Raw genomic sequence first — 27,041 nt, 5'->3', positions numbered from 1 at the left:
ACGGACCCTGGAGTGTGGAAAGCTCAGAGTTGCTCCCGACGTTCCCATTCAACACACCATGCGACTCTGTTAAGCTCCAAGAAACACATGAAAGCGGAAAGCTTCTCGGTGTGCACAGTCTTTAACATTCAGAGCTACAGCGAAGGCTGCAGCACGCGTTTTTAACTTCTGTTTTTCCTCAACAATCTCATTTTTTAAATATAAATACATGCTGTTCTTTTGAAAGGCCCCAAGGCTTTAACTCCACAGCTGAACTAATACTAAAACACATTTTGCTTTGTTTGGTGTCCTCAAAAATGCCAGCTAGAGAGATATTACCCAAAAAATGTGAACACCACACCAAAAACTCTGAATTCAAACACAGCCTTTCTTTCTCTAAGATCTGTACAGTCCAGTAACGTCTTTCCATATTACCATTACGTTGCTGTAGTTGACTCTCGTTGTCAGCTGCAATACTGAAGGCAGCTGAGGAATCGGCTACTTGAAATATCGCATTTTTGTTCCTCACAAGCAATACACAAAGTGTAAACTTTCTGCACAGAAACCAAAAAGAGAATAATACCTTTGGCATCATCAGAGCCTGAAGCCAAGAGCTTTGGGTCCATCAAGTTAAAGTCAACACTCCAGCACCTTTTCTCATGCTCCTGTTTAGAGAAACAAGAAAAATATTGCAAGGTAGTGAACTATAATCTGATAAAAGGCAGAAGAAAAAAGACACACTGTTTGATGTAAATTGTCAGGAGAGTCCTGGGCAGAGAAGCTTACTGTGTTTAGCAGTTTCTCAAGAAATATCTTCTCTCGCAATCAGACCAATGCTTGTAGTATGCTAAGCATGACATAAAAGCAGAAAACAGGAGAACGGCAACTTTACAAACTAAAATGGATTTTTTTTAATTTTTTTTTTGTTTACTTCAAAGAAAAAAAAAATTCAGGAAATATACATTAGAGATCTGGTTTTGCAGCATGGTTTAACCAGCTGTGGTTCCATCACGTGCTGCCTTTTTATTCTAGTAGATCACAGTTCTACCTCCCAATACCAATCAGATGCCTGTTGGAAGCCATTTCAAACATCTCCTCACTGAAAGTCCAGGAAATCTCCACCTTCCTATTGAGTTATCAAACAAAACTTTTGGTTTCTAATCCCATGTTCTTCCACTAAAATATTCTTTCAAGAATGCACACTCTCCCCCAAAACACAGAAAAGCTCCATTTGCTATGCTGGCACATCCCACATGGAAGTAAAACACTGCATTGAACGAGATGTGGAATTCAGTCAAATTCTTTGTTTAAAGCCTTCACGCAGGCTTGCAAGATGAGGACATGAAAAGCTCGCCAGGATAAAGTCACTAAAGGATTTCTAATACATGTGAAGCAGATGTCAGCACGCATGCCTCTATGCAAATCCACATTAAAAATTCAAGTAATCAGATAGGAAGCAAAATGAGTTTGTTTTAACACAAGCAACAGCTGGTCCTCTCTAGGTTCATTATTCAGCCTCATAAAGAAATGCAAAATATATCTGAGAGGAAGACAGACGAGATTTATTTTGCCCAGTATGATTTCTTTTTAATTGAGATATGTAAGGGATTAGTGAAAACAAGCATTATAAAATGGCCAAAAACTAATGAAAAAGTAAACGAGGGCTTAAACGGGAATTAAAACTTAGGTTGAACTGTCAATAAGGGGGAGCTGAAGGCCGGTCTGCAGTTCATTCGTTACCACTGACCAGTTTCAATGAACTGTGCTACCTACACAACAGCCTGCAGCACTTCCAGCCTCTCCCTAAACCTTCTCTTCCAACCTCCTCCTTCTGATCACGAGCCTCTCACAACCCATTACACAGAAACTCGATGTTGAAATTGCATGAAGAGAAAATACCAGAAAGTTCTCCCAAAGCAGGTCTCGCTGCTGCGCTCAGCCCACGCGGCCGCGCGCACTGCTCACCCGAGCACAGGACTGTACCGGGAAGGGTTCTGCCCACCGCTCCGCTCCCCCAGCCGCAACACTTAAGTCTGCATTTTGCTCTTGTGCTTTACGAGCACCCGCAGCAGCAATCACTGCAGCAGGGTTTTACAAGAGGCTTTTGACAAAGACTGAAGTGGAACAAGTATGGAGAGACACAAGCACCTTCCAGGAACTAATTTCTCCCTGTGCAGATTCCCTGCCTGAAAGCAGCAGCGAGAAACTGTCAACTGACTCACGACTGGGACAAGAAGATGCAGCCGCCTCCCTGGGAGGACTGCAGCTCAATAAAGCTGCACAGATGAGACTCATTTACCATCCATTTCACCCTGTGGAACATAAAAATCTATTGCTGGGCCAGAAGCAACACCTCGGGCTGAATACCGCTCCCCCGGCGTGGTCAAGTGTGGCTCGCTGATTGCATGTTACCTGGTAGACCTTGGATCTTTGTCCCGTGAATCCATCCCACAGGATGACGGTGCCTTCATAGTCGCTGCTGGCTAGCAGGTTCTTGTGGTAACTACTCCAGCTGATACAGCTTCAAAAGAAAAAGAGCCTCGGTCAGCTTCCATTAAATCGTACCTTAGGACACAGAAATCACTCTCGCAATCCATCAGGCAATTAGTGTCTTCACAAAGCACGCAGCATTCGATCACGCCACCCCACCGAAACACTTGGGAAAGGACAAAACCAAACCCCATCAGAAAGACAACAAACCTTCCCTCACAAGCTAAAAGAACAGCGCTGTCGGCTTAAGTCACGCTGCCCCCCTCAATATGAAGGGCTAAGGCTTGAGATTCTTTTTTTAACTTATTCACCTCTAATACTGCGATTGTTTTGCTATTTGAATTCCACACAAATTCTTATCAAGAGCTCAGGCTTTGACCTCTTTGCCTCCTGCCTACAGCTCCTACTGCTATTATTACCACAAGGCAACCACTTACCCAGCCCAAGGTCTATATGCGAGAGGCAGGGCTGCACGGACAGTAAGGGAACCTCTCCCCTACTACACACATAACGTGCTATACCTCTATGTGTAAATCACAGCACCTCTAGGCTGGAAAAGACCTTTGAGATCATCAAGTCCAACCGTACCTGTCCACTACTAAAGCTGGACTTCTGAGAAACTACTTCCAGCTTTTTGCCGAAGAGGAAAAACCGCCCACCCCTGCCCCATTCCTATCCAGAAGCAGCTTGTTTACTATAGGCGGTTCAGGAGATGGTTCTGATCAAGAGAACTGTAAAATACAATGCATGGGGTTTTATTTTACACTGAATTAAGTGGCCTTGCAAAACTAAATGATAATTCCATTGCCAAACTCTAACCATCAGCAGACAAAACAAGAGCGGTGACGCTGCCAAGGCACACTCGTAGCGTTCTGGCAATAAGCCTCCACTCTGACTCCCAAAAAACATGACAGAGGTAAGAAAATCTGTAATACTTGTTCCCCAATTTTTGGGCCATCTGGCACAAAAGCACACCAGTTGGTATCAGCTGTGATGCACGAAGCAGAAGCTGAACTGACAGATCCAATTCGTGCAGGTCAACAAACAGCTTTGACACAGTTAACTAGATTAGGGAAGCCTAGAGGCCAAGTCTTAACCAACAGGATAAACTACAAGTCCACGATTCTGTAACTTTTTAGTATTGCTTTGATCAGTGCGGCTAAATGTTTGAATACGATGTAGGTACACGGAATCACTTAGGATTACTATACCTTGGCAAATTCTTGGTTCCACTACACGTTTGCATCCTGTTTTCCTTCAGAACACAGCATTTACTCACAGAAAGAGAAAAATCCTTTTCCTTTTTAAGGTAGTTAAATATAAACACTCTTTTTTTTCAATTAGCTAAACAGCAGCAAGCGCTTCAGACCACAGCCCCGCTGAACTCACTGAGGGGACTATGCACACCAACCGCTAACCCGAGCTGACCACTATGCGGCTGCGTGGAACCAACAAGCTTATCTGAGGCTCTGGAGCAGCCAAATAAAGGGAGGCAAGAAATTCAACTGAAGAAATCCAAGGAAGGAATAACACGCTATAGTGCTTGTGTCAGCAGGAAACTTCAGAGGGGTCCAAAAGACTTCCAGCTCTGATTTCTTCCATCTGCACAAGCCAAAGTTGTCCAACGGCAGCAGCCTTCTGCAAGCCACCGCTTGGAGAAAACCTTCGAGACGTTCCTTCCTCGTTGGATCACCGGGAGCTTTCTTTAGCGTGGCCAATACAAAGGGACATTTGCTGACGCTGCTTTCAGCCTGTCAAACGTTACCTCCTGTGCACACCCCTACCGACAGTCTGCTCACACACATGCACGTTACTTTTATACAAAAGCACCCCTTGGCTTTAAGACTTTGGATTCAGAAGCCAAAAAAGTTTTATTTACCCAAAACATTTCCTCTTTAACCGCCAGCTGCTACGAGGACACTTGAGGCAATACAGCTCAAGTAATGGTTTCCCTTGTTTCACCTCTTCCACATATGTCATTAATTCGAAGATGTCAGTGTCCTCAGCCCTCGTAGGCACAAGGACCCTCCACAAACGTATCACGGAGCTATCGCTACACCAGCTCCACTACTGTGAGGTACCCCCACAGAAAAGCAGGTCTTGACAAACTACGATTCACTAGAAGCCTCGTTCGGTGAGGCTTAAGTGGCTCCCTGAGGACCAAATGAAGGCGGCAGGAGCTGCCCACTAGGACTGCGAGGTGAAGGTTGAAGCAGTCCAGAGATAACCACGTCTGGCGTCTGGAGTCATATTTCCAGGCAAAGCAGTCACTGATGGAGGCAAAAGTGGTTCAGAGCCCTAGAGCTACAACACAGGGAAGCTCTGGGCTGGGAGCAGCCTCCAAGTAATGGCAGAAGGGTAGACATTGCACTAGATATTTATTGGTTCAGATCTGTGGCTCCTGCTCTCTCATCTCCACTTAAGTCAGGGCTTCAAGGAGCTTAAGGAAAAGAACGTTTTCTGTAAGTTTAGCCATGGCACAAAAGCAGGAAGAATACAGACCAGGGCCAAATCTTAGAGAAGGCAGTCTTCTATCTCAACAGCTCTGAGAGTACGTCTGGCAGCATCAGCATGTGGAGAGAGTCCTAGAGAAAGGCTGCTGCCACCCTGGCTGGTTAGAGGATGGATGCTCTACGCCAGGGGAGCACGAGATCCACATCCGACTAGCAGAAGAGGGATGGGCATTGCAAGGTGAACTGCGAAGAGGATAATCAGATAACTGTATCTTGTCAAAAAAGAAATCAACCCAGACAATGAAAAGCAGGAATTGTCGAGCGGGCAGAAAAATATAAAGGACAGAGTTTAACAGTGCTGCTTGAGATGTGATAGATCTGAGGAAATAAGGAGTGTCAGGTTTGTAGGGAGAAGTAATATTTTATTGAATCAATCAGTATAGGTGGAGAATGTGAAGGGTTTCTGTGCCCAAAAGCACATCCATTAGGTCTGGCACAGCGATGGTCAAGCTAAGGATTCTGTCCCACTGAAATCGGATGGCGCTAACAAGGGGTTAAGACTCACTTGGAAAGCAGTTGTAGACAGACAGAGAGGAAAACAGGAACTGACAGGTGAAAAATGTTTAGGGATTTGCAGCCACTAAGTGGCTCAATTAACACCTTTTAAGTGACACAAACCATAAATCTTTCATTTTTAAGGAATATGATTAAAGGATCATAATAAGAGAAAAGCAATGCTGTTCCAGCTCTCTGCCTTAATTCTCCCCTCATCACCACCCAACTGCCCTTTACAAATCTGAAACTAGAGCCTTCTCCTTAACATTACAACACTTGAGCTCCTCTATAGCTTAAATCCTCAAAAGTAACCTGTAGAGCACAGTTCAGGGCTGGATCAGATGGAGGGGAGCTCCCTCTCCAGGCAGATGATGCTTTTCACCAAGGGCTGATGGCCTTTCGGTTGTATTCTCTGGCACCTGTGATGATAGAGGGCTGAAAGAAGGCTGTCCTGGAGCTGGGACATTAGGATGTTTCTCTTCCATGGGGCTTCCCTGAGACCTACAAAGGGTTGAGAAACCACTGCCATGCTCCTCTCAAGGGAAACACTGATCTTTCTTCCACTCCCATCACCAGCAATTTTGTTGAAACTTCAAAGACATCTACTTTTTCAGGTTCCCTTGAGACATTATCATGGGTAGCAAACTGAGTAACAGACTCAAAAATGCATGAGGGAGCAAGCTGGAGAAGGGGAAAGGAAAGGCGAGACGAGATCTCGAAGATGAGACAGACCAAAAACGCAGCTTACCCAGTGCTCAAACAGGTTAAGCATTGAAACCCCGCAAGTACATAAAAACAACCTTTTTTAGACAAGCTTTAGATGGCCTGAAGTCACATTGAGGGAGAAACCGAAATGTGGAAGCTATTAGATATGATACAGAGAAATAGCTACCTAAGGCTAAGATAATGCATAATTCAGCACTGGATTAAAAAGAGTTGTGCGAGGCCATCCTTTATTTTAAATACAAGCAGCTGTATTTTTTCAGTTTCTGCTTTGTTCTTTAACCCAGAAACAGGGCAGTAGTTACACCCCGGAGGTTTATCTTGCCATAAGTTGTGATAGCTCTCCTTCCTAGGAGCTCAGCCTGGAGGAACTCTAGTTGAAAGCTAATCGTTGACCTCTGAAACACTCTCCTGACCTCAGCATCTAAGCTGGACACACAGAAACCCTGACTCCGTAAATATTTATGTGCATCTTTCCTTTTATTCAGAGAGAGAAGCGGGCCAGCTCAGTTAGCTTTGTCAGTCACAGTCATGTTTCTTTCATGAGCCGTTGTTTTTACGGCTGAAACGTCTCAAATCCAGGATCAAGTTACCTGGTGTCAACCGCTCCTCCAGCACCGAGAGTTAAAGCTTTCAATCAGGCATCAACTGCCATTCTCTGACCTGCTTCCGAGTGCCAAGTGCTTCAGATCCAGTATCAACCAGGAGTCAACCAGTGCCCAGGAGCTTTAGAACAGGAATGCTTTTTAAGGGAGTGATCTATTACTGCGCAAGAAAACACTTGGAGGAGATACAGAATTACATTCCCATTATGGATGTTTTTTTAAAAACTCTTTTTTCTAATCCATCCGAAGAAAACCTATAGTAGGGTTAGGAGTCAAACGCAATAAGATGAAATCTTTCTCTAAAAGCGAAGTGAAGCAGCTACTCTGAAAACTGGAATTAATGCAAGCTGAAGGTATGGTTTCTTATAACCTGGTTAGTGTCAGACGTTCTCTGCATTGGAAACAGGGACATCCAACACAGCCGCTTATGAGGTTCCTCCAGCACAAAGAGAACTCATATCTCTCCAAACAGCAAAGACTAAGATGAAAAACACCAAACGGCAAGTTTTTGCTTAATTTAAACTAAATAGTGAGAACTGACTGCCATTTTAAAACCTGACGGCAATATGCCCATGAACTGCTACCAGGACAGAGCAATCACACATTTGATTTACTGACACCAAAAAATGAAAACCATAAAGCACCAGCAGCCTCTTAGAAAAAAGTCCACCAATCTCTTGGTTTTACTGCAGTTGACTAAACAGATGCAGCTGATTTTTGGAGGTTTGTGGCAACATCTATCACTGAAGTACAGATGCTGCAAACACACAGTGGAGAGCATGCAGAATACTAAACATGGATTTCAAAAGCGTGTTTACCTAACCACACTCGCACATCACCTATTGTAGATTAACGAGGCCTAAAGCCAATTTCTTTTACCTGAAGGCAAGATCTCATTTTTCTCCCCCTCTCCCTGCAACCTATGGTAAAACAACAAATCTCCCTCTTGAATAAATCAGAGAAGAGCTATGGCTCGCTGCTAGCCGTTCATCCTCTTCTTGCCCTTTCCCACCTCCTCCTGCGCGGGAGGAGCTGCAGATTATTGTCTGCCATAGCTAGGAACACAGCAAGTCATAATTAGCTCACAGAGTGCTGTTTATAGCTACTACACAATGGCAGGATTTGTTTCTTGTACTGAAGCTATGAATCTGTAAATGGGATTTTTATGAGGATTTATGTGTCATCTTGTGTTTTTCCTGGAAGCTTATGCCACTGTCATTCCCGGGGGATGCGGTGCACGTTTACCAGAACTTCAGCATACCAACTTCCTCCTCGTTCTTAAAAATAGGGATGAGAAAGCTCAGCAGATGATGAAGAAAAGAATGTATTTAAGAAGCAGGTGGGTGTAAAAAGGGGGCTGGAAAAGAGAAAAAAGACTCAGCTACAGCTGGTACCGGGGCTCTGCTCCAGAAAAGCCTACAATCAATTACTGCTGGCACGAAGCTCAACCTTTCAGCAGGCGCCCAGCTGGCACGCGCAGAGCAGGGCTGGGCCGGCGCCAGCCCATCCCGGGCAAGGGCTTCCCTTCCCGCAGCTGCTCCGGGCCAGCAGCCTCGCTCTTGGCCAGACACGAGGCCTCACAAATGCTGTCACCTGTCTGCTTTTATAAAAGCCCGTCGGAGCCGCTGCTCCTCTAAGAGCTGAGTCACCAACATAATCGCTAATGATTTATGTTTCGGCATCATCACCCTGAACAAGGTTAACCAGGATCAATTTAGGGTGAGCTCCCCGTGACGGGTGTTTGGGAAGCAAAGCACCTGCAGGCAGACAGCTCTGGTGCCACGCGAGGATGGAAGGGGCGTTACGAGGCGGGCAGGTGTCACAAACCAGCTGCAGCAGAAGAGACGCGTCAGCACATCCCATCTGCACAGACTGCCCACCTCTCCGCAGAGGAGAGAGCACCACCCATGTGCCACAGCAGAAACGCATCCGATACTGGAAAGGGCACTAGCAGGTAGAGGAGGCCTCCGGGAGAAATGCACCTCCACCCTAATTAACATCAACAGCTTTAAGCCAAGGCTTTTTATAAAAAGCAGGCTCTGCTTGTTTAGGTTTTTCTATGATAATAGAGGCACATTTGCAGCACGCTGCAGTCCTCCGTAATGAAATTACAGCCTTCTCCCTCCAGCTATGCCACGTCAGAATAGCAAGTTATTGTGCCGCTCGACACCGCGCCAGCAGGCCCCGGCACCACGACTGGCAGCACAGCTAATGGGAACGGCAAGGAGCTTGATCCGACAAAACCAAAAGCTCCCACGTGCCAAAGGAAGGCTGATGTCATGTAGGGGTGCCAATGTGGAAAAAACACATTTCTTTGGACGAATAAGAGAAACTAGGGCGAGGAGTGATGGAAGAGGACCCTGTCCACCTCTGCTGAGGAAGAACACCAGAGAACAACGCATTAAGCATCGTCATATATATACATATTTATAATGTATCATAGAATCACAGAATCCTAGAATGTTTTTTGATGAAGTGACATTAAAGCCCACCCAGTTCGACCCCTGCCATGGGCACGGACACCCACTGGATCAGGGGCTCCAAGCCCCATCCAACCTGGCCTTGAACACCTCCAGGGATGGGGCAGCCATGACTTCCTGACTTAAACCGAAGAAATACAGACGATGTCAGAACTTCAATTGAAAGAATCTGGCTAATGTAACTCTAAAATCCTAATTCAAAAATTCTGTTGAAGCTCAAAAGTAAATAATACAGGCAATCAAACTGATTCAGTATTATAATAGGAGTCTCCATCTCCGAACCGAATTGGTTTTATTTGCTACTTTACTTTCTAAAAACAGTTAAGCACCCACAGAAGTGTAAGTAATAAATTCATGTAATGTATATGTGCATGAAATTGAAGGGAGAGAGAAGAGATCTTGAATGAAAGTGGTGTCTTCTCTGGAGCGCAAAGCTGACAAGAGTAACACGTGTGAAGGTGCTGACGCCGCTCTCCTCACCAGTGGCTGCGGAGAAGGGAGGACAAACAGCTACCTAATGCCTGGCAGGATCGTCGGGGTAGATCCCTGCCAAATTTCAAGTAGCAAGTGTGGAAGTACTTTTGAACAAAGAAATACCAAGCACATATTGCTTTCCCCATCTAATTAAGGCAAAACTATTAATCAACTGCTAGATGGTTCTGTTATTCTGCTCTTCTCTCCCGAGTGACAAAGCTGAACAATGTGAACTCTGCTATGGCTCAGGGCAAAATGCTGAACGTTTCTCAAGTGCAGCACACCACGAGCTCCATCATCAGTATGGCTTATCCATGCAAATCCCTCTCAGATTGCTTTTATCCATCTTGAAAGCCAGTCCCAGGTCAGTTGCATTTACATCTCTTCCTTCATAAAATAGTGTTACGTGGTTCCTGAGAAGAATCAGAGTGAGCGACAGAGGAGCGACTGCTCTATCTTAAGAAACACGCGTCAACTACAAAGCTAAGTGACTCTTATGCCATAAAGTAAGCTGGCACACATTATTAATCTTGTTGCAGAACCTTTTGTTTTTCTGTGAGCTGGACTGTTACATGAATTTATTACTTATACTTTCGTGGATGCTCTACTGCTTTTAAAATATAAGGTAGCAAATAAAACCAATTCAGTTCAGAGATGGAGACTCCTATTATAATACCGACTCAGTTTGATTGCCTGTATTACCTACTTATGAGCTTTAACAGGATTTTTGAATTAGGATTTTTAAGTTACATTACCCAGATTCCTTCAATTGAAGTTCTCACATGGTGGTCTGTATTTCTTCAGTTTAAGTCGGGAAGTCGTGGCTGCCCCATCCCTGGAGGGGTTCCAGGCCAGGTTGGATGGGGCTTGGAGCCCCTGATCCAGTGGGAGGTGTCCCTGCCCAGGGCAGGGGGTGGGACCGGATGGGCTTTAAGGTCCCTTCCACCACAAACCATTCTATGATTCTACGATTCTAAGTAATCTAAAAATACAGAAAATAGGTTGACAGTAATGACAGCAGCATAGAAGCAAAAATCAAGCAAGGTCTTTTCCCCAGAGCTTGATATTATGAGGCTGAGCAGTACGGTACTTCAGGCAGAAAATTCATAGGCAGAAGGTGCAAATGAGGCACATTTCCTGAGGACTAGCAGCCTCTCAGCAGCACAAAAAGGATCGGACTGATGAAGAGAAGACAAAACGAAGGAATCAGTAGCTATTATAAAGAAATGGGCACTGAAATTACCTTGATACAAGCTAAGAGTTTACCTGGAGCATGTCCACTACTCTGCTTTTACTCCCTTTTAACCAAGTAGGTATTTAACAGCATTTGCAAAAGCAATTGTTTTTATTCTCTAGATATAAGGCCCGCTATTACTTGGATGAGCCTGTCATACACAAATAACAGTTCCTGTGCCACCTGATCCACCCCAGAGTTCAATGCAAATTCTCCATCAACTCCTGGTTGCCTCCTTTCCCCTCCCACTCCACAACAGATAAAGAAAGCAAAACAGCTACTGCACACAAAAAAGCAAACGGAAAAGGCTCTGAGTTCAAATGCAAAGTCAAAGCCTACCTGATTTTGGAATTACAGGTCATTTCATTCTCAGGGTAGTGAATATCCACCGCATCCTGAATGACTGTACCATACTCATAGACTTTAATCTTCTTTGTCACCCCAGCAATGGCAAAGTAGTCACAGTCTCGGTCGAACTCGATACTGCAGAACAAAAGCACAGGTTGAGAACTGTGTAGCACAACACACGTACTTAATAGTAGGGCATTTTACCACTTAAGCACCACTGTACGGCAGAGCCGAGAATCACAATTTGCAGTTAGCAAATAACCCGTCCGGAGCACCTTGGTCAGGTCTGGCGCACACCCCAACAGCGCCGAGTCCTTGCTCTCAGGTCTCATTTTCTAATCCCCTCCAAACACACCCACATCTCCATTTACTGAAAGGGATTTTTTGTGGTAGCACAACCCCGCTGCCACAGCCAGGATCTTTGTTCGGCTGCTCCAGAGGATTGCCGGTTCAACTATAGCACCTACACTACGCAGTACCCAAGCGCCAGAGCTGACAGCTCGCCCTGGAAACATGCTCAGCATTCAGCCGTACAACGCACGAACGACATGCTACGGGATGGCTGCCCATTCTTTCAGATTCTTGGCTGCACCCCTTAGCTCTTATACTCAGCCTGGTGAACTCTTAAGTGTCAATGCAGAGCAGACCAGTATTTGTGGAAAAAAAACCCTTCTAAGTTCCCTGAGTAACAACAGAGGCTTGAAACAAATACAAGTACTGTAAAAACCAGGCACGCTCTGACTTCCACTTAGGGTTGCTCGTGGAAACCAAGGCAACTTCTTTCTTGAACTGCAGGGCAAGTTTGTAATAGATATCAATGAAGCTGAAGTAAAAGCAGTCACCTTATAACAAAGTTAAGCCACAAATGAGAAAAGCCTGAGGATGTACATGAAATACATCTGAGAGGAAGGCAGGCAGCAGGTTATAAACAGCTCATGTCATTGCTACCTTTGCAGCTTGGAAGGGCTCGAGAGAAATCCATTAGACATGGAGCAGCGAGGAAGGAAACCTGCTCCCCCGGAGCTCGTGCCTGCTTGCAGCCCCTGCGGAGAGGACAGGGTGGCTGCGCGCCACACCGACCCCCCTCCAGGGACCTGAGCGAGACCAGCGCCGTCCTCCTCCCAGAACGGGCCTGGGGTAGCGTTTGCCCTCAGTCTCCAGGTTTCCATCATCAGTAACCAGCTCTCCTCAAGTCTCCTAACTAAGCAATCCATCTACAACTATGAGAGGTCTCTTTTGGGGTTCTTCCACTCAGCAATTCATTTTTCAATCCGTGCAGTCCCTATCCCATTTTTTTCCAAGAGGCCAAAGTGTTTGTGAACCAAGTAGCAAGTTCTGAACGGCAGTAGAGAAAACTGAGTTTACACTGATTTCACACTGATAGAGCTTGAAAAATCCCGAGAGCTGGGGTATTTATGGTACCTTCCTACAATCAGAAAGCATTAAACCAATTATGAGACGAGAGGGCTCTTTCAGCTTCCCAGTAGCTGTAACACCCAGAGTTTTCTACCCCCAGCACAGCTGAGGAGTCGAAGGCACTGCAGTGCTTTCAGGGGAAGATAAATTTAAATGCCGACAGAGTTTTCAAGTCCTTGTAAAGGAGATATCATCAAGTTATTTTTAAGCTATGGAGAGAAAGGATTGTTGATATGCAGTCTGACGGTACAAAATAATTCAATAAAACAGCTTGCAACTCGGCCTTTTAACTCTGGCTCCTAAATTTCTCCGAAGTGGTGGCAGGAGATGGTCCCACTCACAATTGCTTGCTCGCTAGAAGAGAAACAAGCCAGTCAGGTCAAGTCTGCAAAATCCCAAGCCTCCGAAAGGCAGAAAATGTTTATGGCTGGGGAATAAAGCGAGGAAGCAGACATCTATTTAAATAAAACGGGAGAGGGAATGAAGTCATCTAAGCAGCCAGACTGTTTTCCCCCCGGCCCCAATCTACCCTGGTCTAATCACTTCTTATACAAACAGGATGAAAGCACCGTTCAGGCCGATCTTGTCAGCTCACCCTATTCTATGGAAGGATTTTGTAATCGAAAGCCTCTGTAACAATACAATGGATTTACTTGTACCACCATCTTAATTGAACCGCTGTCTCAGCTCCTGCTCGCTGCCCTGTGGATTCAGGTAAAGTGCAACTAAACTGATGGCAGCGATTCATCTACCTGGATTCAATTTATACCCTTAGCCTACTCCTGCTGAAGAAAAAAAATAACGTATTACAATGTCTGGTAAAAAGCCAAGTTATTAGAAGAGAACAGAACCTCTCACCTGGGGTGGGTTTGCTTCTCTAGCACTAATTCAATTTTATTTTTTCTAAATGGAGACACGCTGTAGACATAACAAATGAGCGCTTCGATATGTCTATAAAAGTTAACACACCATTAAAAAAATTAATAAAAAGCATCAACAAATGAAATTGATTGTCAGACCTGTGACCTTCAAACAGCGTCAAAGACACTGCAGGGAGAGAACGGATGGAGAAAACCCCACCACCTGTACAGACGCTGGCTGTGAGAGAGGCAGGCGAGCCCAGCAGAGCAAACCTAACCCACGCCTGCACCCTGGCCTCCGTCACCTCTGCAGAGCCTGCTACAACTAGTGTTCTCACTGTCTGCCGGCTGGCTTTTATTAAGTGATGTATAAAAAATACGAACCACCTAAGCAGCTAATGGAGGGCATTATTTTCCATAGAAAACTATTCCTAACATTTACAAAGCTCTTCCCCCAGGACTAAGCAGGATTAGGACAAACAGCCCACTTGCATAGCAACAGTTGTTTTCATGTTTTCTCCTACAAGCCCTCTAAATACAGTCAGCATTAAGCAAGGCTTATTTGCCTTTAACTAGCTCGATGGTATTCCTGTCACTTACTGCTTGAAGTCTTCGTCTCAAGGTAAGCACTTGCTTGTGCACAAGCTTATCTAGATGAAAACGCACAAGAGAACGTAGTTTTATTTTGTGAAAAGGCACAACAGGGCCAGCTCTGAAAAACATCATCATTCTGGTTTGTAGGCGATGCATTTCCACAAAGCCATTGAGTCATTAGCACAATGCTAACAAGCAACAGAGTAACAGGAAACAGAATCGTAGAGTGGAGTGGGTTCAAAGGGACCTTAAAGCCCATCTAGTTTTAAGCCCCTGCCATGGGCAGGGACACCTCCCACTGGATCAGGGGCTCCAAGCCCCATCCAGCCTGGCCTTGAACCTGGCCTTGAACCCCTCCAGGGACAGATCAACCACAACTGCTCTGGGCAACCTGGGCCAGGGCCTCCCCACCCTCATCGTAAAGAATTTCTCCCTCATGTCCAATCTAAATCTTCCCCTTCCAATTTAAAGCCGTCCCTCCTCATTCTATCATTCCACACCCTTGTAAAAAGTCCCTCCCCAGCCTTCTTGCAGCCCCTTCATGTACTGGAAGCTGCTCTAAGATCTTCCAGATCCTTCTCTTCTCCAGGCTGAAGAACCCCAACTCTCTCAGCCTGCCCTCACAGCAGAGGTGCTCCAGCCCGCAGATCATCTTCGTAGCTATCCTTGATGTCAAAGGCCACGGAGTCAAGAGATTAACCAGCTAGACAACAGCATCCGCTCCTCGTGGCGAGAGGCACAACGCCACCAGCGAGCCAAAGCAGCACAGAAAGTGTGCATGCAATAGCTATGAATGTCCTGCTAAAACAGGAACAATGTGTTTTCCTAGCACTATTTTAAGTAGACTTAACATGAGACTGACAGTGAACGTTTTCACCATCTCAGAGGGCAGATGGAGCACCAACTGTCTGCGTGCACCACAAACCTGCCTCAGCCCTAGCATGACGCAGCCTCCTCGAGATGGGAGAGTGGTTCAGATGCTATTTCCATCTCTTTAAGGAAGCACGAGAGGTGAACCATATTTGAGATCACTGGAACATCCAGTGAAGTTCCCTTTAGGACTAGCAGAGGTCCTTGCTCCTCAAAGATATGCAGGTTAGAAACAATTAGCAATTGCTCCTTTTGTTTATTTTAACCTACTTTTAAACTCCACATTTCTGACACACAAAGTCATGCTGAGTTTTTATAAGAAATCTTTTGGGGACGCAAAAACTCCTGGCTATTTGAAAGACTTATAAGTAAATTCTATTGCACGTTTATAAGAAACAAATTGAAAGGAAACGATAGTTTTGTTCTACGGAAAATAGAAGGGACACTTCCTATTCCCAAGTCGCTTTTTTTTCTTGTTCTTAAGTTAATGACCAACCTCCTATGGAAATATCACAGAGTCGCTAGAAAGTAAACACAGTCTCGAGGGTTCTGGTTTCTCTGTTGCTTATCTTTATTTTCAATCCCTGAGATTATGAATCAATTGCTTTATTTTAATGCTAAAATCTACAACCTCGGAGAGCACTTGTAGCTAACAAATGGAATTACAAAATAAATTGCTTCTGAAACACGTCTGGAAGCTTGGTTTGATGTTGAGGGCAGACCAGTGGGGAAAGAGTAAAGAATGAGTATTTACCAGTTCTGCAGCCGTATAAAGCGTTGCTGCATTCGCATCCTGATGGCGTGTGCAGTTGTTCTCCACGTCCCAGAAGGACGCACTGGAGTTAGAGGATGCATACAGATGGGCTGCTAAATTGATTAAAGGAAAGGAGCAGCTGCCTTACCATAAGGGTTATGAACAAGGCGACAGCAAAGCTGATGCTCAACAAGTCACTCCACAGCAGAATTAGGAGGCACTCACCAGAAGACTAGGTTGGGACAGATGAGGGCCTCCCCCCTCCCAGTCACACTTTAAAAACCACACACACGCTCTGGGTGCTTACCCTTGCGAGACATGATGGTGGTGGAGTGAACCTGACAGCAGCAATCCATGACCAACTGGTCCATACCAGATGTTAACAGAAATAGATACGGATACACCCTTTAGTATCCCCGACGTAACGACTGTGGATGCTGGCAGGCCACAAGAGGTTAACTCAGGCATGACCAGGCTGGCATGCTCTGTGGTCTCCTGCAGGGAGAGCACAGGGCCAGATGTCCTCCAAGTCAACCCCGAGGCAGCTCCTCGGTACACGGAATTGCGGTTTGAAACGCCCTGGGGCTAGGCTGGAGGGCACCAGCCCAGCAAGTTTCTATGAGAAACAGGTACGTGCCACATCTACTCCTCCACATCAGGAGAAGCGGAGGTCACATGTAACTGCATTTGCATTTAACTGCATCACTAGTTTCGATTAAAGAAAGGTCTGCGGCCAACTGCTCCTCTCCCCACACACATTCCACAATTGCTACTGTAATCAGAAACGCCTCGGCCCGGCCTCGGTGATGAGATCCGTCACCACAGGAGTTGCCATTTCCACACAGAGGATGACTCAGTCCCTCTTGTGGGACTACATACACATACATACGTATTTCTCCCTGAATATACCAAAGCCTTTCAATTCTATTTCCACCTAATATGGTGTTGCTTCTCTTTCTCTATGTCTAACTCCAACTCCTATCTCACCATGTCCCCCTATTTAACTACAATATGAGTATATTGTTCCCAGTTTTGAGGGACTCAAACGAAAGGAAAGAAAACAGCAGCTTTTGCTCTTCGCTTACATTTCCTTAAATTCTTTTCTCACCCTGTGCTTCACACCCTGGCCTCCAAGGGACATCTTGTCACTTCTAACAATCCCAAGTCCCACCACCTTGCCTACCTCTGATGCCCACTGCGAGGCATCGAAGTGAAGGCTTAGAAATTTAGGTTACAACCCAACATTATGACCACCACTGCAGACTGTTGGGACCAATACAGAAATTGGTATTAATATCACATACCTGAGAGACTGCTTTTACGGCAGACTGATAGTTTAAGGCAAAGTAATTAGTGCCACTAAGACTGCACCAGCATATTAATTCGTCCTTTTTTAAAACAAAGCTATATTCAGGCATGGGAAGCTGCTATTGCAGCGCTTAGATTTTGTGCTCCATCAACTCAAAGTCTATATTTTGTCACAAAGGCTACTGAGACAAAGCATGTGACATTTCAGTATCAAAAGACTCTTTTGCTAGAGCTGTAAGTGGCTGAAATAAATTTATTTATTTTTAAATAAAGCAACAGTTGCAATCATTTGGAGCACCACCTAAATAAGGTCACTGTTGCTATCCCAAATTCTTTAACTTGTGCCAGAGGGACAGACCACAACTAGTTGAATATATTCATAGAATCATGTAATGGTTTGGGCTGGAAGGGACCTTAAAGCCCATTCGGTTCCAAATCACACCTCCCTGCAGAGGCTGCCCAGGGAGGTGGTGGAGTCCCCGTCCCTGGGGTGGTTTAAAAGGCGGGCAGATGAAGTGCTCAAGGATATGATTTAGTAGTGGGCAGGTACGGTTGGACTTGATGATCTCAAAAGTCTTTTCCAACCGAGGGATTCTGTAATTCTATGGTAGCAGCTCATTGAAGCCTGCACTGCACAGAGGAGGATGGTTCTCAGCTCCAAGATCCCTCAGGAAGACATCGCTGCAGTCCTGCTTTCAGTAGCTCTCCTGCAGCCACAAGTAGCCTGGTTTTATTTCGCTCCGCCTGAAGAAAAGCATAAAAAGGTACCAAGCTGACAAAGTAATGTCAATTAGCCAAGTTCCAGGTCCACTTTACGCTTACAAAAATCCTTTTAAGCGCAATGAGATGCCACATAGAGACCGCATAGCGATACTCCCATGCCATAAAGAGCTTGTTTAGAGGAGCATATTAAATCTGAATTGAAGAGGGCTTGGTGGGCTTAGTTCTATCTCACAGCTCTGAAATCAAAACCAACAGAGCTACTTTCGTGCTTTATTATCGCTAGATAAAACAGAGAACATATTCTGCTACGAAAGATGAATTGTTAAAGCTGAGCTATTGCAGGAAGCATAACCAGGATTCTCTCTACTTAGGGCGGGGAGAGCACGGGGAAGTGACCCTGAACCTCATCTCCTCTAAATACAACCCAAAATATCTCAGGAAGCCATGGCAGACTTTAAGCCTTGTCTGTGAGACTCTATAGCTGGAGACATCCTGTTCTGCTGCATAAGTGTTTTTCATACACGTATTCAGGGGAACCTGGCTTAATTAATGATGAGAAAACCTATGGGGAACTACTGAATTTTGCAAGCAACTGAACATAAAGCGTATTGATAAAAAGGCTCTTTACTGCTAGGCGATGCTCTTCTGCATGCTGAAGAGGAGACGATGCCAATCCCAGGGCTTATACGCCAGATACAGAAGCACAATGAGCCAAAGCCACTGCAAACAACTACCGTGCAGCTTAATGAGGGTTCGATTCAGTTTTTCCACAAACACCATTTTAAATAAGCAAGAGTAGGGAAAAGGCAACTAAAATGCCAACAGTTAAATGCAGAACGTTTCAGTCTTTCTTAGGGCACTGTTTAAAATGCAAGCCACATGATCAGTCTGCCCTGCTGTAGCCTTCCGGGTCCCTTTTGGGCAGCCTATCTACAGCTGATAACCAGGATCTGCCGGTTCTCCCCGTTGGGCTGGTACAGAACAGGCTACAAACGGCTCTGGCAGTAGCAGGAGCACAGACTCAACACTGCAAAATACTACAGTGGAAGAGGGTTTAAATGCTCAGCTGCCTTCTTTCTACACTGAAGGCTTGGGAAACGTTTCCAGAGGGGAAGGTGGCAGCCTCAGCCAAAGCTGTATCTGGAGCAGATTTGAGGGAGGAAACTCTGCTCCACCCCGAGCTGCAAGGCCATCACATTTATTAGTACACCACCAAGGATTCTGTTTCTTCAAAACCAAGCATGGCAACTGCAGACAGAGCAAAAGAGAGTGAGGAAGAAGTGTACCTGAAAGAGCTCAGCACAGGGAACCTCCGTCAATGCCAGGACTAAACACAGTCCACCCATGGGCTCCAATGATTCCTGTGATTTAGCTTCCCACCTTGCCAGAGATTCCGATTCTCAGAACAAGTCAGCACCCACCCTGCAGTCGCAGCACACAGCCCGCTGCGTTACCACCCCAAACCCCCGAACCTGGCTGGCACTACCATCGGCTCTTCTGCCCGGCACCCCACAGCAGAGCATCGGGGGGACAGCTGGACACAGCCACTCCTGCGGTCACCAGCTCAAGCCAACAGGCACCGCCAACGGGCACCAGCCTTCACGAAGATCTCCGTACACTGCACGTGAGCCACTGCAAGGAGTCAAAAACCAGGCTGGCGCAAGTAACTCTGATGGCCCTGCGGCCTCATAAAATGGAACGAGGTTAAACCGCTGTTTGAAGTCTTTCTCATCCAACTGCCAAATCTGTTTGAGGAGACTGTTTTGATGGCATTTGGAATCGTTTCTGTTCAGTGTTTTCTAAGCTATTCTCGTTTAACTCCTCTGGATAAAGTAAAGGTGAATACCGATGAATACCCTTCATTTCACAGTTTCATATAAAGAAAAAACTCAGTCTTACCTCCACCTTCATTTGCACAAATGTATACACGCTCATGTATCTAATCCTGAGAACAGAAGCATCACTTCATGACTTATTTTACAAAACATCTATGCAGCACATAAATCCAATGCATTTCTGCCTCAGACTCTGTATTTATTAATACAGAGAATATTAATAACGATTAGATCAAGTCTCTTCTCTTCTCTGAGCTGCTCATAAGGTTTATCTCAGGGCTGTGTGAGCCCACACCACACATCTTTGCATGCCTTAACATACCACCTATATACATATTTTTTCCAGCTATCTACCGTTTAGCACAAACTCCTCTAGGTAGCGAGGAAGGAACAAACAAAAATCCTAAGGCATGCTAAAGCTTTCAGATAACGACCTCCTAGCAAATTCAGGCATTTCCAACAAATACGGATAGATAATTAAAAGAACACTGTAATAAGCTACAGAAATTCATGTTCTATTAATAACAGGCTTGTTTCTTCAAGCAGACACAAAAATTCACTGTATTGACACTCAATGTAGAAAGAAAACTATAAAATGGAGAGGGGGTGGGTGGACAGAATTAAGGGAAATATGCCTTTGCCTTTTACCGATGCTGCTGGTATGGAATTTCTGTCTATAAGATGCTGTGAAGCCACTGCTCTCACGGCTTGCATGTCCGGTTCCTGAGGCCAAGACACAGCACTACTGCCCGATGATGGCCACTATTACTGGAACATCAGGAGGAACAGAAGGGCGGCTTCCTGCAGCCTCCCAGGAAAGATTTTTGTCTGGATCAATCTGGAATGCAATGATGCAGCACAACTTCCATGTGCTGCCATCCTCCTACCCCAGATATTAATCTCTAAGGACATTCTTGACACTACACATCTGTTTTTTATTTCCGCACTGTCATGAAGCTTCTCTTAAAAACAAAAAAGCCCAGTCTCATTCTAATAAATACAATCCTGTTTAAATTAATCCCCATTTTTAAGTTGGGGAACCTAAATCACGTAGAAAGCGAACTTCACTTTCCTGTACATGTGGCAAATCCACGTTAAGGACATTCCTTCTTAAAATCTTAAGGCTGAAGGAAGATGCTTATCAGAATACTGGGGATAGAACCCCAATTAGTACTTTACTCAGTTCTAATTAAACAAAATGCTGTTTCAACCCCAGAAAACTTCTGGTCCATGGACCAAAACCTCAGATAAAGTAAGGTAAGAGAACTGCAGGGGAGGCATGAACTTCAAGTAGGTTCAGGGCACTGCACTTCAAGTTTCCTCAGCCACCCTGCAGTTCAAGTGTTTCTTTCTTCCTTCCAGTCGTGGGAAAGGTCCAAGTAAGACTGATCCATCCACAGTTTTGAGCTGCCACTTGTAAATAAGAGTCCATTTAAAAATGATCGATTTCACGGACTACAAGAAAAATTCAACCCTCCTCATCTCTCATCTTCAAGAAGCAGCATCTACTGTACTCTAAAACATAATCTTGTGAAGGATAAACCCACTTACACTTCTTTCATTTATCTTTACCACCGAGATAAAAGCATTGCTGGTCACAAACTTAATCAAATGGCTCATCTAATCTTAGCCAGCCCAGGGCATTAAAACAAAAAGAGGGAAAAATGGGCTTGTTACGGTGGACACAGGACTAAAAGGTACCTTGTAAAGTCCGGATCTGAGAATTTATATGGATAAGTAATTGTAGCTCAAAGTAAAAAGGGAATGCAAAAATAGAATGGTTCGATGAATAGATGGAAAACACGCTCCTGGCGGATGTTTTTTCTTCCAAGCTCACCTTTGAAGAAAGGATTTCAGGTCATGTAATTGAAAGGGTCAACAAAAAAACCCACACCACAATCTTGAAACCGACTTAACCGTACTGTTTGAATGCCACAAGAAATCTCTTCATATCTTCATTATTTACAGGCAATAGAATAATATGCAAAAAGAGAATAATGGACCCCAAAGATTAGATCCAGGTTTTGAACACCGTCTCAAGATTCAACAGATGAACTGAGCGAGGCTTCAGCAGCCAAAACCCGAGTTGTTTCTTTCTCCTTCTGTAAATCAGTATATCTTTAGATAAATACAGCTAGTCTTTGCTATCCAAACCCCTTCGGATGTCATTTTAAGACCTCTCAGAGAAAAGGTAAGCAAACCCAGCAGGATTTGAAGCCTGAGCAGATGACAAAACCCCACACCATTTGCCCCCACACCTCGGGCCAGACACACTCATGTTTCCATCAGCCCCAGGAACCACCGGGCAGGGCGAACCAGCTTCCTGGTACCCCAGTTTCCAACAGACATCTTGCTGGAGGTTGTTTATTGGATTTTTCTGTTCTTTTTTTAAAATATGAAAGACTGCCACAGTTATTCTCTGAAGGCCTCTGACAGTGCTAAAGCAATTTTCTACATAAATCATTGTAATGCTAACGCTGCAGTTTACAGACTCATCTTTAAAAGAAAGCCTTTACTATTTACTGCACAGCAAATGGAGAGAAGAAAAGTTTAGCTCTGACGACTGCTCTGTCTGGGGGCATAATAAATGGAAAATTTATTTCTTTGCCCAATTCTAAAACTTAATATACTTGTGAAAACCATGTAAATACTTTGTACTCAGGAGGACTGAGTGCATAAGAAAACCATTTAGCATACTGAGATTCGCGTACACTCACACTGCAAGCGTGCTGAGAGACCCCCAAACGCTAAAGCAAAACGGAGCTATCAGCTATTGTGAAGCCTTGAACATGTTCTTACCGAACATCTTTCTCTGTTAATCTGTTTTTCTTGAAGGAAGTAAGAGAAGAAAAAAGGACCGAGGGTTGTAAATATTTGCTTGTGAGCATGTTTCTAAGCAAGGGAAGGAAGCTCTCCCTCACTGGGCTTACAACCCTGCTGCGTGCACCTTCCCAAATGGATGCTGCACAGCTTCGGTGCCATCCCCACGTTGGTCCCGCAGCTCTGCGGGCACCGCAACCAACGGCTGCCACCGTGCGGATGCTGCACGGCTGCCGCAGAGCCACCAGCCCCGCACGGGGCCCTGGGACAAGCTCCCTGCCGGGCGGAGGAACCCTGGAAGCAGAGAGCAGGGCCAGCAGCTTGTCCCTTCATCCCAGAAAGCAAATGTAGCTTTGCCTAATATCGCACCAGAATTTTTATAGTAGTACAACCTACGCAGTGTTGTTCATGTTCTTTATTAGTTCCCCAGAACTAATAAATGTGCTTGTGGGGAGGTGCTCAGGCGAGCACTGCTGCTGCTCAGTTCCAGGCTTTTTCACCCTGTTTATATACAGTCTTTAATCACACTTTTCACTCTGTTACCATAAACCCGGTTTGTGGGGTTTTGCAGATGAGGAACATATTTCCATCTTCCTCCTTTGCAAACAAAGCTATTACATCCTAAAACCTCTTTGCTTAAGCCAGGAGACCTTTAGGAGTCCAGTGTGTGAGCTTCATGTAGGGTTAAAGCAATGCAAACCAAACTCTCTTCCGTCCACTTGTAACAAAAAAACAACAGGTTTTTTTTTTTTTAAAAAAAACTGAAGTACAAAGAAGTTTAACTTTTGCTCAATTCTACTTTTATTCTTACACATACTTAAAACATCCCTTTAAAATACTTTCTGAAAGGTTGGAGGATTCCTTACTTATTAACCTTAAATCTGCTTTGTATTTAATTGCATTTATCTCAACACCTAAGCAGCAAGAATTACTTCTGGTCAGTATTTCATCCGTGTCCCCAACAGCATCCCAGGACCACCTGCAGAAGTCAGGGCAGTCAGCCATAAAGTAAAACTTTTCACAGTATTTCACTTGGTTAAAAAGCTTTTTAGAGCACCCCAATATTAATTTGGCCCATTTGTGGGTACCTAAACACTGCTCTGTTATTTTAAGCTGCCATTACAGAAACACCACCTCGTTTAGCTTCACAGACTCTGAATCCGACTCTATTAATTCAGATGAAGAACAACAGTGAACACAGTGTGCTGGTCAACATGTATTATATGTAAGCTCGATTAACAAATTCAGACTTTGAAGGAACTGTTCGGACAGCCAGAAGCTAACAAGAATTACAGCAGCAGCAAACTCCACACCCTGCTTTACCAAAGCACTCAAGGACACGCTCAGAGAAGGACAGTCTTACTCAGCCCACATGCTAAAACCCCTAACAATTTCTTCCATGCTTTGCTAAATAAAGTCCAAGCAAGGGAGAACATCGAGTTGGAAGCCAAGTTATTTTTCAGTTAAATGCATGTCAGTACCACTTCTAGCGCTGGCTTGGAGGAAGGCCTCACCGTATCTCCATTCTAACAACAGTAATACGCACACTTTCCAAACGCTTATTTTCCCCAAGAATTATAAAGCCTTCAAAACAAGTGCAAGATTTACTGCCCTTCCAGCATTTTCTAACCGAATGCCACAAAAATGCTGCTCTTGCAGAATGTCAAGGAGAAGGAAGGGCAAAGGAGCAAATACCAATCCATGCTGTGGTTGGTAGCTGAGGAAGTTTGTCTATGTTGCAGCGAGATTCCCATCTGCATTTCATTGCAGCTGGTGTGAACCCAATCAGCGCAGGTTAAACATACGTCAGATCAGTGATTATTGTGTTCTGACCTCCGTGGCTAACTCGGACATTACACATTCCCGCTACATATTGCAGCAGTTAAGGAATCAATGCTGCTTTAAAAAAAAAAGTTCTATGCTACACGTACCTCCATTTCTTCACACAGTGCAAATTTCTTGGGGGTCTCACAAACCTTCAAGCTGCCACTGTCCACACGGCCCCTTCCTGGGGCACTGGAGCAAGACTCAGAAAATCCCAGTTCAAGTCATTATGTCATTGTCACGTTTCATTCAAGAGCTCAGGCATGGCCACTTTGGACGTCCTGCTCCCCATGTATGAAATAAAGACAATACCACTTTCCTCCTTTAAAAGGTTGCTGTGAACAAATACATTCAAATTTGTGAAACGTGCCTGTAGGAAGTTGATGGGTCCTGCATTGATGCCGTGTAGAAAAGATTTCCCAATTAACACGTTGCACTATTTTTTCACCGCCGCCAGCTCTAAAGAAGCTACCACAGACAAACTCACTCCCCCATGGTATGTTCCGTCAGCTGCTGAAAACAGTCTAAGGTCAGGGCTGCTGGCCAGGCCCAGCCTCTCTCTGTCCCACGTGCTCTCTTCAGCTTGATCCTCAAGGGAGCTAAATTCTAAGGAACAAACTCTGTTGAAAGACAAACCAACTTAAGTGTCTAAACTGGTCTGCAGGAGGCTCAGGTGAGCTTCAGCAGTGGCGCACAGGACAGGATCACCTCACACGACAGAGGATACAGGGTTGCTGGCAAGAACGGAGCCGTCGAGTTGGCTTTATCACAGCCACCCCCTCATAAATAGAGCTGACAATGCTCAGGAGTTCAAGCAATCACAGTCAAACAACTCAGCCAGTTAGTATTTGACATTACGACTGGACCTACCAACAACATTTAAAACCACAACTACCAACACCAAATGAGACGGATGTTTCTTAAAATGCTAGAACTGCATAACTTACAATGCATCTACACGAACGTGAAGAAGACTGAGCCTTCAAAAGGCTTCCTGCTCTACCACAACAGCTCCAGATACTCAATGGCATCTCAACGGTTCTGCATCCAGTCTTGACCAACACCAACAGGAATAAGAGGTATTACTGGGGTACCTGAAAGCCTTTGCAGATCAATGATAATCACACACTCGTAAAGCAATCTTTGGGAAGCAACTGTGATGTGTTATATATGTACAGACCACAGCTTGTTTTGTACGGGTTATTAACTCGGCGTCAGCAGCCCGTATCAGCATGAGCTGCTCTGTCAGAGCGTACTATGTCTCACCTGGATACGATGCTGGAGCCATTGTAGAGGTCACTGGCGTAAGACAGCGTTGCCAGGGGTCGGACAGAATTGTAGCGCGTGAACTTGGATAGGCACTCCTGAAACTCATCCAGCTGGCTTGTGGTTCTGCTGTCATCTAGGGAGAGGTAGCAGAAACAGAGTAAAATAAACAAACTCAACAGCAAACAAACCTCAAGATGTACATCTTCACATGATGCTAACTCTGCTTGTTATTTGGGGAGGATTCTTGGTCAAAAACAGTCTCTCTCTCTCACCTCTAGCATTCCCTGAAGGCAGAATGGTTTTCAAGAGCATAAATTAAGTCTTTCGTCTGCAATGCTAGGTAAATCTACTGTGCTGAGCACCTGCCTAGAGATCACAAATACAGTTTTCCTGGTAGATAAGCTCATTTATTTTATTCAAATTCAGAGCCCATGGGCCATATAGTTTATTAAGCATATCAAAATGCACATGCAGAGTGAAGTACATGTCTAGTTTCCTATGAAGGTGAAAGTATATTCCTTCTCCCGTACATTTGGTGTCAATGACACTCAAAATACTTTCAGTAGAAAATATTTGTCTCGCTAAACCAAACGCAACAGAGCTAAGGGAGAGTTGTTTCAGGGCTGGAGAAGGAAGACAAGCACGAAACCCGAAGACTCCCAGTACTGTAAGTTTTCTGAAAATTATGACCTTCAGTAGACAAGATGAAATTGAGCCAGCTTGAATAATGATGATAAATATTCTGTGGGAAATGGATGAATTTGCTACAAAAGTTAAAACAAAAGTGCAATGTAGACAGCTGAAAGTTGTTCCCTGATTCCTCAGAAGTTCCAGTTTTTCTCGGTATGAGCAGGGTTTTGTCTAAACAATTTTAAAATTTAGTGTTTCCTAAATAAGGAAAAATTCCTCAATAAAAGTGATGGCACACAGGCAAGCCAGCCTCCCTAACACGATCACGCATCAGCAGCGAAACATTAGGCAGAGCCATCAGGCTTTGTTAACAACCCCCAGAATTTGCAGCAATCCTCCCTTTCCTCCAGTGTTCGCTTTGTCTTTTTGCACCAGGTCAACGTAAGGGAACTACAGCTTTTAACAAGGGTGTGGAGTGACAGGACGAGGGGAAAGGGCTTTGACTTGGAGGGGGGGAAGATTTAGATTAGACATTAGGAAGAAATTCTTCACAGTGAGGGTGGGGAGGCCGTGGCCCAGGTTGCCCAGAGCAGTGGTGGCTGCCCCATCCCTGGAGGGGATCAAGGCCGGGTTGGATGGGGCTTGGAGCAGCCTGGGCCAGTGGGTGGGAACAGATGGGCTTTGAGGTGCCTTCCAACCACTCTGCAATCCACACCACTGCACACCTTGGCTCTGTTGAACCACAGCGTCCACTGCAGCAGCAGAGAAACCACACACAGAACTCACAGCTGAGATCA

At 44.9% G+C, this 27,041-nt stretch overlaps 1 protein-coding gene across 4 annotated transcripts in view; it reads right to left on the bottom strand.

Annotated features, from left to right (window-relative positions):
• COP1 (COP1 E3 ubiquitin ligase) overlaps window positions 1–27,041 on the bottom strand; it is a 131,292-nt gene that overhangs the window by 65,167 nt on the left and 39,084 nt on the right. For all 4 annotated transcript variants that reach the window (XM_054072614.1, XM_054072615.1, XM_054072618.1 and 1 more), the window contains exons 11-14: window positions 25,612–25,747; window positions 11,333–11,476; window positions 2,392–2,500; window positions 563–644 (exon numbers count right to left, since the gene is read on the bottom strand). In XM_054072614.1, the coding sequence (XP_053928589.1) occupies window positions 563–644; window positions 2,392–2,500; window positions 11,333–11,476; window positions 25,612–25,747 (471 nt within the window). The remainder of the gene's footprint in view (window positions 1–562; window positions 645–2,391; window positions 2,501–11,332; window positions 11,477–25,611; window positions 25,748–27,041) is intronic.

This window comes from Cuculus canorus, chromosome 8 (assembly GCF_017976375.1).
Source record: "Cuculus canorus isolate bCucCan1 chromosome 8, bCucCan1.pri, whole genome shotgun sequence".
NCBI classification, from domain to species: domain Eukaryota; kingdom Metazoa; phylum Chordata; class Aves; order Cuculiformes; family Cuculidae; genus Cuculus; species Cuculus canorus.
This window is presented reverse-complemented; position numbering and strand designations above follow the sequence as displayed.